The sequence below is a fragment of the Phoca vitulina genome, unplaced genomic scaffold, assembly GCF_004348235.1.
Source record: "Phoca vitulina isolate PV1807 unplaced genomic scaffold, GSC_HSeal_1.0 scaffold5, whole genome shotgun sequence".
Taxonomy (NCBI): domain Eukaryota; kingdom Metazoa; phylum Chordata; class Mammalia; order Carnivora; family Phocidae; genus Phoca; species Phoca vitulina.
Window position 1 is genome coordinate 9,125,358 of NW_022589708.1, and position 12,118 is coordinate 9,137,475.

A 12,118-nucleotide genomic window follows, 5' to 3' on the forward strand; every position below is an offset into this window, starting at 1 on the left:
TTGATCTCCCTTAACTCTTGTTGAGGGGCATCTTGCCCATCGAGTGCAGTGAAACAGACAACACCACATCATACCCGACACACCGAACGGTGGAAGAGAAGCCACGTTCATAGAATAAATGTGTTTCAACTGCTTTTCTTCTCATTAATAAAGCTCCCTTTCGTGACATCTGATTCTCTCTGCATGCCCCAAGAGAAATTAAAGGAGGAAACTATACTATAAATAAGCAGTCATATACTATAAATAAAAAGTGAAGCAAGTCTCTGTGTTTATGTTGCTCACTTAGTCTGGAAAAGCCTTTCCTTGCTCATTTCTACCTATCGAAATCCTCACTGCCACGCTTCTTTCCGAAAGCCTCACCTGGATTCTTGAATCAGAAGTACCTGCACTTCTGCGAAGCCAGACGGCCCCTGTGCCTGCCTCACACCACTTCCTCCCTCCCGCCTCAGGGTAGCAGCTCTCCGCCAGACTCTGCCCTCCTGAGGGCACACACTCAAGGTCCACAGGGGCTTGCGTACAGCAGAGATACAATTAACGTCAGATTCACTGCTTGTTTTTAAACAAGTCTATTTCTCAAGCAGGAAGCTAACCTATGACACTGGATGTCGTTCCACCTGGACAGCCGACCGTAGAAAGACATGGACCGTTATTCCCAGCGCTTGAAACGTAAATGATGTTATGCTTCCACACTGCTTCACTGATTACTTCACAAATTCTCCTGCAACACAGAGAGAATTTCTTTGAACATAGAAAACAGTCCCATTTTTCAAGACATGTATTATTATACTGTGAAGAGATTTTTAAATACAGTTTTCATAAAAACCAAACTAAAAGATGGGTTCTTAGTAGTAGAACTCAAACAGTGGCTATAAGGAAGAGGTGTGCATTAGAAGCAAGGGACATTCGCAGACTATAAATGCTTAGCCTTATTCTCGGTGTGTATAATACCAAAATACTGTTAGAACGTGTGGTTGAGTAACTTTTGGCACATCCACCGTTGGTGGAACATGACACAGCCAAGCCAAGCGACACACCTCCGCTGGATTTTAGTGTAAGGAAGGAGTCATGAGACCAAGGTCAGTGTGGGAAGAATACTAGATTCAACGTGGAATATAGGTAGGGCCCAAAAGCAAATACTGCAATAATAGAAGGGATTGATTAGCTAGTGGGGAAACAGAGAGTTTGTCTTCCACCCTCCTCTTAATATATTATATTTAGAAATGACTCTGCAGGGGATTCCTACATATATTTATGATTAGTGGCAAAGGTGAAGGGGAACTAAGGAAATAGGGAGAACTTCAGAGTAAGATTTAAAATACAGAGTCTCGTTAGAACTGGACAGCAAACAAGAAATGTACTGGTATTAAATAAAGGAGATGAAGTTAGACCATTGAGAAAATGCAGTCAATAGAAAAAAGGCATACAGCCAAGAACGCCACAATCCTGAGTGGGAAGGGAAGAACATTAGGGAAAGATGACCTTAAAAGGATGAACGTCAAAGGAAGAAAGAAATACACTTAGGTAAAAAAAGGTACTGAGGCAAGAGAAGAGGGCAAGTTTATGTTCACGAAAGAAATGAGTGAGGATGACAGGGTGATTGTCACAAGGGCAGGAAAGTGATGTGTCACAAGAAACCTAGTACCGATTATCTGAGAAAACTGAGCTATTTGAAAACAGCAAACTATAGGGTCTGGCTTGGTAAAATTTTCATCTTGGCAGAGCTTTATTAAAAAGCTTCAGAAACTGGGTGACAGGTAGATATGGATGGCCTGGTGGGAATGGGGGAGAGGTGACCACTAAGTAAACACTAAATGAAGTCATTTCAAAGTTATTATTATGAAGAAAAAAAAGGTGAAGTAACATGAGTTCAAGGCTGAGCCACTGAATTTAGCAGCAGGAGGACACCATGACACAAAAAGGCAGGGAGTCATGTGACACACATCAACTGCACCAAGGAGCTTCAGAAACGGTGACTATACCAACCAACCACGCTCTGCTGGAAAAGTGAGGGAAAGCAGTGTGAAAGGAAGAGATCTGTCTGTCTGGGAGCAGTTTTTAAGGAGAGGAAATGGCAACCAGACAGCCAGTGCCTGAGTGACTTTTAACCCTGAGCACTTCATTTATTTATTTTTTTTAATCTTTAAAGATTTTATCCAGTTATTTATTTGAGAGTGTGTGTGCATGCACGTGGGTGAGCACCAGATGGGGGAGCAGGGATGGGAGGTGGGCAGAGGCGGAGGGAAAGAGGCATAAAATCTCAAGCAGACTCTGTGCTGAGCACAGTGCCCAACACGGGGCTCCATCCCAGGACCCTGAGATCATGACCTGAGCTGAAACCAAGAGTTCAATGCTTAACCAACTGAGCCACACAGACGCCCCCCAAGCACTTCATTTATTACACAAGAAGGGAAGGCAGAGAAGGTGGGGTCACAGTAGGCTGTAGGAAGGTCAGGAGCCCCCTCTGAGGGCTTCTATCTTCTCTGGGAAAGAGGTAAGAACATTAGCTAAAGGAAGAAAGGAAAGGTCGCTGAAGGTCTTCGAGGAGAAAAGAAGGTGTAAATGACCATACAGGAGTGAAAGAGTAAATGCAGATGATCGAAGGCAATGCTGAGTGACCATCTGAGATTCCTGCTCACGAACTTAAAATGCAACGTGAGTCTGAGTATCCAACTAATAATAAGTTCAGCAGGTCAGGTGGGATCACTGAAGACATCAGCAGGTTGCAGCAAGTCCAGCATTCTGTCAGGTCAGTACACCTGCAAGAGTTCAGGCTGCTTGTCAACGAGGAGCCGTAATGAGGGATGGGGCGGTGAGTCTTCCTGGCTAGGAGGGAATCACGACATCACAGATAGGACCGTGGGAACAGGGGCCCGGGGTCCACGAGATACACACTATCATCTAACCATGGGACTGCTCGTTTTCAGTTGTGGTGTACAATCCAGTTATAAAAACACTCCGTACTCTCCATCAGCTAAAGTCTACGGCTCACAAGTATCCGAGAACACTCACCCAGAATTTGGCCAGTGAGTTGCTTCTCCATAGCTGTAGTTGACAAGATCACACTTATGATTTATGACTTCTATCATCTATTAAAGAGATGAAGAGTCTAGTTTAGGCAGCAATTTATACAAAGATCAGCCAGTAAAATAAAGGCATGGAATCCCAGTTTCTTAACCAATCATCTTCTATTTCAAATCCAAATGTATATGTTACTTCCAACTTTTAAGTTGAAAAACTTAAAAAAACAAAAAAAGGTAGGCAGAGACACAGACTATAGTAAATAGTCAATAAAAAACACAACTAGCATGTGCAGAATGGAATGGTTCTTACTAAATTCTAAAATCACTGAAGTTAAAGTAAAATCTAATTCATACGTTAAAATGAAACACAGAAAAAAAAAAATGAAACACAGACTGTAAATGAAATTCTTTCTAGACTGATGGAGCAAGCTGGATAAAAGGTCGGTTTGGGTTTTTTTTTAAAGTATCTCAAAATAGTGTGCTAGGGGACTTAACAGAAATGAGAAGTATAATATAATATTTTCATATTTTCTAAAGAATTGCATCTTAATAATTTTTAATAAAAATAATTTAAAACTGCATTAAGCGTTTTAGCTTCCTCAAAGTCCTGTATACCAGATACAGTCCAACATTTCTCAGTAAAATCAAGAACAACTTATAAACCTAGACCTACCCACGGTTACCCATCATTTTTCTTCTAAAGCAACACCTCCCCAATACTCACGGCGCGTATAAGGCCCGTGCCTGTTTCCATTGTGCTCAGTCGGGTATCACCGATCTTGATGGAAAGAATCTGAGCACCGGGAGCTACACCATTCCGTTCAGGTTCTTCTGGAAAATGCCCAGCGGCTATACTAGCTACGTGTGTTCCATGAGCTCCTAGAGGCAAAAAGAGGGGAACATGACAGAATATTTTCAGAGATTCAAAGTTTTAACCATTCAATTTACATATTACTAAGCATGATAAAATAAAAATATCCTCTCACTTTAACACCTAACTATATATTATTAAGTCTCATCAATAATTCACAAAAAAATGAAACTTTTTGAACTACATACACTATTCTGCTACCCTGGATTCTATCCTGTTCATTGAAAGCAAAATGCAAGTCACAAAGGTGAGAAAGTATCTGCAACATACACAACTGACAAAGTGCTTATATCCAGATTATAAGCTTTCTGATCCAAAAGAGAGAACCCAGAAGAAAAATGGGTAAAACACTTGAAAAGCATTTCACAGAAGGGGGATAACCAATGGCAAATAAATATATGAAAAGATGTTCAACTTCCTTAGTCATCTGGGGAACACAAATCAAAACCACAATGAGATAGCTCAGCGTACCTTTCAGAATGGCTACGCCTTTATGGCCGACAACAGCAACTGTGGAGGAGGACGTGCGCTCACTCCTACATTACTGGTGGGAGTAGAGATCGGCATTTTGGAAAGCTGAACACAGGGCATACCTACGATCCAGCAATTCCACTCCCAGCCTTACCCCCAACAGAAATGCATGCACATGCATGCTAAAAGACACATGCAAAAACATTCATGGCAGCACCGCTTGCAAAATTCAGAAACTTGAAACAACACCAAGATCCATCAATAGTAAATGGATATATGGTGCATTCATGGATTAAATATTATACAACAATAAATAGGAACTACTTCTAAACATTGTGAGATGAAGCACACAAAAATAAGGTTGATCTAAAGAATTCACACACAGAAGGATATATACTGAATAATCCCATGTATATAAATGGAAACACATCACCTTGGGTTGAACTATATGAAAGTGCTACTATTTAATAATTTCTGACCTATAAAAACAGCATTATTATTGGGTGGTTCAAACTAATGCAGTGATAGAAATCAGGACCGTAATTAACTCTGAGAGGACTGAGGGTAGATTACTGTTTAGGAAGAGACAAGATGGGGCTCTGACAATGTTTTATTTCTTGACCTGGTTACACAAAAGTATCCACTTTGTGAGAATTCAATGTGTATACAATTTGTGATTTGCATACTTTTCCATAGTATGTTATATTATCAATAAAGCAAAAGCAAAACAAAACAGCTAGGGTTTCTTTTTTTAAGTGAAAAATTTTCTTAAAAGACATGGGTAGAGAGAAATCTCCCACTACTGTCAGATAAACAATAAACGCCTACTGGCACCAGGCCTTAATGTTTGGGTGACGACACAGTCGTCATAGCTTCAGAAGAAATGGGAGCACGTGACCCTTCTGCCTGCTGCAATGCTCAGAGTCCCATGCTCTAGACAACTGCTGTCACACAGAAATATGGACCCAATGTCACCAATTCTTCCTTTCTTATTTTTTCCAATGAAAAATAGGGAAGCTGGATTTTAATGTCACCCCCTCCCCCAAACCACTTGCCACCACCAGTCAGAGTGGATAAATGTCAGCAGGCTGTCCAACACCACGTGTGGACGAGAACGTGGAGCTCTGGAGTACTCGTAGTCTGCTGGTGGAGTGTGAAAGGGTGCAGCCACTGTGTTTCTTAAAAGGTTAAATACATACCTACCACATCCAACCAGTTCTCCTAGATACCAGTCCAAATTAAACAAAAACATATTTGCACAGAGTCTTGGACGCAAATGTTAGAACAATCCAAATGTCCACTGATAGGTGAACGGATAAATAAACCACGGTGTATCCACATAATGAAATACTACTCAGCAATAAGGAACAAGCAATTTATAACCATAATATGGATGAATTTCATACCGTAACTATTCTACTTATACAAAATTTCAGAAAATGCAGTATCTAGACTGACAGCAAGCAGTTCAGGAGCTACCTGGGGCTGTGGGTAGAGACAGGGCTGGATTACAAAAGAAGACAAGCAGACTTACAGTGGGGATGGATATGTTCATTATCTTGACTGGGATAATGGTTTCCTGGGTATACACATCTATCAAAACTTATCAAATTGTGTATATATACATGCAGTTTATTGTACTTCAACTATAACTCAATAATATTGGGAGAGGGGGTGATAAGAGTTAAAGCTGTCCTTGTTTCCTTCCTAGAAGTAACCACTATCCAGAAGCTGGTGTGTATATTCTTCCCATCTATATTTTCATCATACACACACACACACATCCATGAATACTGTATAGTATTATTTAGCATGTCTTACAATTTTACACAAATGTTTTATCAATGTATTTTTCACTAAAATCTTGTATTTGAGATTTATAAATATAGGTATATGTAGATCTATTCATTTTGTTTGCTATATAATATTCCACAATGAATAATACAGTTTTAAATTAACCTGTTCTTTTGGATATTTGGAGAGTTTCCAACTTTTTTGAAATTACATAGACTGCCGTATGAGGATCTTTTTTTTTTTAAAAGATTTTATTTATTTATTTGACAGAGAGAGACACAGCGAGAGAGGGAACACAAGCAAGGGCAGTGGGAGAGGGAGAAGCAGGCTTCCCGCGGAGCAGGGAGCCCAATGCGGGGCTCGATCCCAGGACCCTGGGACCATGATCTGAGCCAAAGGCAGATGCTTAATGACTGAGCCACCCAGGCGCTCCCGTATGAGGATCTTTTTGCCTGACTTTGTACTTATAGGTGAACTGCTTAAGAGGTAGTATGTGGAAGTAAAGTTCCTTCCAAAGGAACTTCCATAATACGAATTATGTTGATGATTTTTTCATGGCTGGACCATGCCTGTACTACTCTTGGAATGGATCCTACATCATTATGACTTTAAAGAAAACAATACCTTACTAAGGGGATCAAATCCCATTTATTATCCCATACCTAGTTCTTTAGGTAGAATTGCTAAAGTTAAATTCTCTCTAACGCTGCTTTAAGACTATAGTAGTTCAATACCTTACCATGTCAAAAGTTTATCTCTAATTAGCAAATCTGAAACAGAATACCTCCACTGGTCACAATGGAGAGCAGGTTTCCATCATCATATATATTAACAGAGTAATTTAACATCTCAGCTGTGCCAAAGGAACCATATTCTTGGGCCTCTTTGTAGTTTCTCAATACGGTAGATTTACTCAAATCCCCATCTTCATTCGAATCAATGCAGGCTCTGTAAATTGAGAATAGAGTAGATAGTGAAATTTACCTATTTTCTTTGGCTTTCTAAAAATAACGTGGTATGGTTTATTAGGTACCTTCTTACTGCCTTGTCTATTTTGTCACAACAAACACAGTAACTGCTGGGTTTAGAGTCTTCTGTTTCAAAGTCACCAGTAAAGACTAGGTAAGAAGCTTAAAGGAACCAGCCTTTAAATGAAGGCATGTATAAAGGAGTTTAGCAACACCGTCCGTCACAAAACTCCAGGCAGAAAACCATCTAGCCACTTAAGAAATTAGACCAAAGCGTAGCCTAGAGCTTTAGACTAGTTCAGGATGATTATGACACATAGCCTAGGCCTTATTCCCTTCTGCTTCTATTAGAATTGGTTTCATGAATACAACAGTGTATGCAGCCTCCTTGAAACTAGATGAACTATAGACTGTGCCTCATCCCCATAGTTATAACAGCCTTAGGCAAACATTTTTTACCCAAGTACTTTCTACATAGTTTTATGGTTGTCCTCCTGTTCACTCTTTCCCCATTTTATTACTGCTATAATTTTTAAAATATATATTCCAAATACTACAAAATATCTGATTACAGCTAAATAAAATAAAAATCATACATGGAATGCACATCACTTAAAGGTCAACATTATGTTTTTAACTATTAGGCCTTTTGCAGATTTGCTAGATAAGAAGAATGGTGTTTTAAACAAGCTAGAGTCAATCACAATTGCTATAGTGAATTAATGGAAGCCCACTAGTATAGAGAGGGCATTTCTTATAGATACTATTTCATTAACAAACTATGACAGTTTGGACAGAATGATCTCTGAAACTGTCCATTTGTTTTTATGTAAACCCTAATCAATGCGGGCTAAAATGATTTATGGCATTTCAAAAAAAGACCTGCAATATAGGAAAATATAGGAGACTGAACACAAATGGCGAAAATGAGACAAACAAAAAACAAGTAGCATTATCAAATGGAATTAGGACTGAGATTAACAGGTAAAATGTATTCCACCAAATGTCCCCATTTGCTAGACAGAGTAGCACTTTTGGTTCCTAAAAGCATGTAACTGGCCAGTATCCACCCTGGCAATCATCTCTGAGGTCCTCTGTTTCTTTCATCCAGCCCATCAGACACTCGAAATTCCTGGCAGTTCCTCCCTCATCCTCTTGACTTTCCCCTCTACCTCAACCCCTGCCCCTACCCTCTCTGCTAACTTGAGCTGATCCTTCAATGAAATCTTTCATGATGCTTCTGAGATGGGCTCAGATGTTCTCATACTTGCTTCCAGAGTCTAAAGTCCATGGAATAGCTTCTCTAGAATCTGCCTGGTACAAAGAAGGTACAAGTATTTGCCAAAGGATGAAAGAACGAAGGAATCAACATCTTTAACAACATTCTCACAGCAAATACATTGACATATTCCACAGATCAGTTTCCTGTAACCACCATCAATATGAAGTGACTCAATATTCAAGCACTATATCAAAATATCAGTAAAAAACTGAGAGACTTCCCTCAATAACGCCACAGAGGGCAAGTATGCATAAGGTACAAGGGTACGACTCTCTGAAGGTGGCTGGCTTAGTTCAAGGACAATTGTCAGAATAGCAGAAAGGGAACATGGAAATGAGGTTCATGGGTAGGATAAGAGTACCTGTGTGTGTGTGGGGGGGCAGGACAGGGGGATTGGGTTATAAATTCCTGGACATTTGTAATACATTTCTTTGTCCAATTTTCTATGGAAAAAATCCACAGCTTTCATCAAACTCAAAGGTAATCTGAGATAACAAGGTCAAAAACCACTGAAAAAAAACCAGTTAATGGCCTTTCCTTCATGTAATCCTCTACAAATACTGTCTTCTCAACCAGTGTTTGCTCCATATTGAGTGACAAACACTTAAAGAGTATGGTTATGCTAGGTTACGGGCTAAGGGCAGTGATATGGGTTTAAATCTTTGTAAAAACAAAAGCCAAGGCACTTAAGGTCACTTTAGCTTCCCTCAGAAATGGCTGGCATTTCTGAAATGACAAATCTGAAGATTTGCTTTAGGATCTCTAAGATTCTCCTCAAAAAATTCTGGCTCTAACTCTGAGATGGGGTGGGGGAATCAAAGCCCCACATGGTTTACGGTACCATGCAAACAAAAGTTAAATTATTTCCAGTAATACCTGACAGCGTAACTCTGCTGCATTTTTCATGGATTATAACATTTTCTAAATTGTTACTCCAGTGACTTCAGCTTTTATCAAGACATTTACTAGCCAATTACAAGAAACACAACTGCTGTGTATAATTCACTGAGAAAGAAACTGACAAGTGTACATGATAGGTAACCTGGTACACACCGCCGTTGTTATTAATAACAATAGTAGCAGCAGGAGGAAGAGCTTACATTTATCAAGTGCATACTGTGTCTAGAAACATCAAATTTAATTTTCCCAAAACCCTCTAGGGATGCACCACTATTATTCCAATTAGCAGACGGGGCAACAGGCTTGGAGGTATAACAGTGTTCAAGGTCACACAGCTCGGATTCCGTCTCAGAGACTGAGCTCTTCACAACTGTATTATACGGCCTCCCTGCGACTTAGCTACTTGCTAGACCAGTCTCTATTTGAGAAATCATCACTCAACGGTACTCCTTTGTCCTTAAAACATGAGTAACAGATGCTCTGCAGCACTCTCTTGCAGTTACTTTCCAAACTGCCCAGCCCCAATCAGGAACATTCCTATGTCTACCAATGATTAACGTGTGCTAATATCTGGTTAACAGTTACTGTCTGTTAATGAAACAAGTTTCTTTAAAACACGTAAGAGTCAGGTTTAGTATCTAAGAAGTTCAAAGGGCTTATCCAAAACTACGCAAAAGCCAATTTGGCTCTCAAATAGTTCCGATTAGTGATAGTAATGTCACTTAAACAACTCTCTGGACAGTTCTGGGAGTTTAATGTTCTTCAGAGTAGATAAAAACATATTTTTAAGTGAAGATCTATATAATACATGAAGTTTACCTCCAGGCTTCACCGTCGTGCCACACCAAGCAGTCATACACAGGGCCAGGATCACTATATTTTTTCTCAAAAGAATTTAGCAATTCCACTTGACTTTGAAGTTCCTCCTTGATTAGTTTATTTGCCTAGTCAATTAGAAAATATATTAATATAGTACATTTTGTGCTCTTGAAAAGTTCTATTAACATACAACCAAAGACACAGACCAAAAGTAAAGCCATTTATCCTGGAAAAATGTAAGAAAGTTTTCTTTTTATATCTATGCAACTTGTAATTCAATTTAATGATGCAGATATCAATTAATATAGTAAACATTTAAAAAATACTACTACTTTTATTCAATCTCGCATTTACTTATTTATTCTATCCACTTTGGGAAAGACACTGTGCTACACATTGATGATATCATTTGGCTAAGACATGTTACTCACGTATCTATAATCTATAACTGATTTCCAAAAATAACTCTAGAATTACTACAAAGTAGATTATCTATTGACTTTTAGATTTTTTATCAGGACTGTTTCCATTTATTTATTTATTTTTAGCTTTCTCATTTTTTTTAAATTATGTTATGTTAATCAACATACATTACATCATTAGTTTTTGATGTAGTGTTCTGTGATTCATTGTTTGCATATAACACCCAGTGCTCCATTTAGTACGTGCCCTCTTTAATACCCATCACCAGGCTAACCCATTCCCCCACCCCCGTCCCCTCTGGAACCCTCAGTTTGTTTCTCAGAGTCCACAGTCTCTCATGGTTTGTCTCCCCCTCCGACTTCCCCTGCTTCATTTTTCCCTTCCTGCTATCTTCTTCTTTTATTTTTAACATATAATGAAGGGAAGGACTGTTTCCATTTAAATTTGTTTTGCTTTTTTTTTTAAAGAAGATTTTATTTATTTATTTGACAGAGAGAGATATAGCAAGAGAGGGAACCCAAGCAGGGGGAGTGGGAGAGGCAGAAGCAGGCTTCCTGCCGAGGAGGGAGCCTGATGCGGGGCTCCATCCCAGGACCCTGGGATCATGACCTCAGCCGAAGACAGACGCCTAAAGACTGAGCCACCCAGGTGCCCCTCCATTTAAATTTGTTTCTTAAGAATCTAAATAAACAAGAGAAACCATGAATTATCTTCTGTCCTTTAGAATATGCTAATAAGTTAAATACATACCATATTCATGACCTTGTACAGATAAGCTGCTATTTAGCCATTCTGATCCAAAAAAAATGAGAATTGTCTACGCTCCAAGTGAGATTTTTTTTTTTAAACTACATGCTACATTAGACTGCTCTACATTCACCTGAATAGTCCTACTGAATTAAAACTTAATTTCCACAAGTTCCAAAAATCTTGTTACACTTCATTTTTAGTTATTCAACATGTTCAACATTCACTCCTCCTAAAGGAAAAAGACAATTATATAGACATTTTTGGTAAACAAAATAAAATAAAATGGATAATTAAATCCAGATCCCTCTTTTTATAAAATTGGCTGTCTATACGTAGCATCTGAAATACTACACTTAATGTGTCTAATAAAAGGCTAAAGGACAAACAGTGATCTAAAAGAAAATATTACAGCTAAAGAGGATGAATTATACAGTTAAAGAGGACGCTGTACACAGATTAAGTAAATGCAAGTTAAATGTGTATGTAGATCTATTCAGGCCAGGATTCCTCAACCCTAACTGTGTATTAATTAAAGCTCCTGGGAGCTTTTAAAAATGCCAGCCTTCCTGCGAGGCTTTAATTTAATTCCTCTCTAGGGCACAAGCACTGGTAGTTTAAAGCTCTTCATGTGATTCTAAAATGCAGCCAGGACTAAGAACCAGCAATACCATTCCATTTTTGATTTTAAAAAGGTACATGCATTCATTAAAAGAAAGATTCAGAAGGATAAACATCAAGTTGTTGGTACCATCCCTGGGGGGAGGGCGGGGGGGAACATTTTGGAGGCTCTCACTTGCTACGTTGTACGCCCATGTGATCC

General features: G+C 39.1%; 1 protein-coding gene across 7 annotated transcripts in view; it reads right to left on the reverse strand.

Annotated features, from left to right (window-relative positions):
- Positions 1 to 12,118, reverse strand: part of TPP2 (tripeptidyl peptidase 2) — a 70,248-nt gene that overhangs the window by 39,025 nt on the left and 19,105 nt on the right. For all 7 annotated transcript variants that reach the window (XR_004299193.1, XR_004299192.1, XR_004299194.1 and 4 more), the window contains exons 5-9: positions 10,126 to 10,250; positions 6,941 to 7,104; positions 3,745 to 3,899; positions 3,010 to 3,086; positions 591 to 718 (exon numbers count right to left, since the gene is read on the reverse strand). Coding sequence is in view for 4 of the 7 variants with exons in the window: in XM_032402664.1 (XP_032258555.1) it covers positions 591 to 718; positions 3,010 to 3,086; positions 3,745 to 3,899; positions 6,941 to 7,104; positions 10,126 to 10,250 (649 nt within the window). In the remaining 3 variants the exon portion in view is untranslated. The remainder of the gene's footprint in view (positions 1 to 590; positions 719 to 3,009; positions 3,087 to 3,744; positions 3,900 to 6,940; positions 7,105 to 10,125; positions 10,251 to 12,118) is intronic.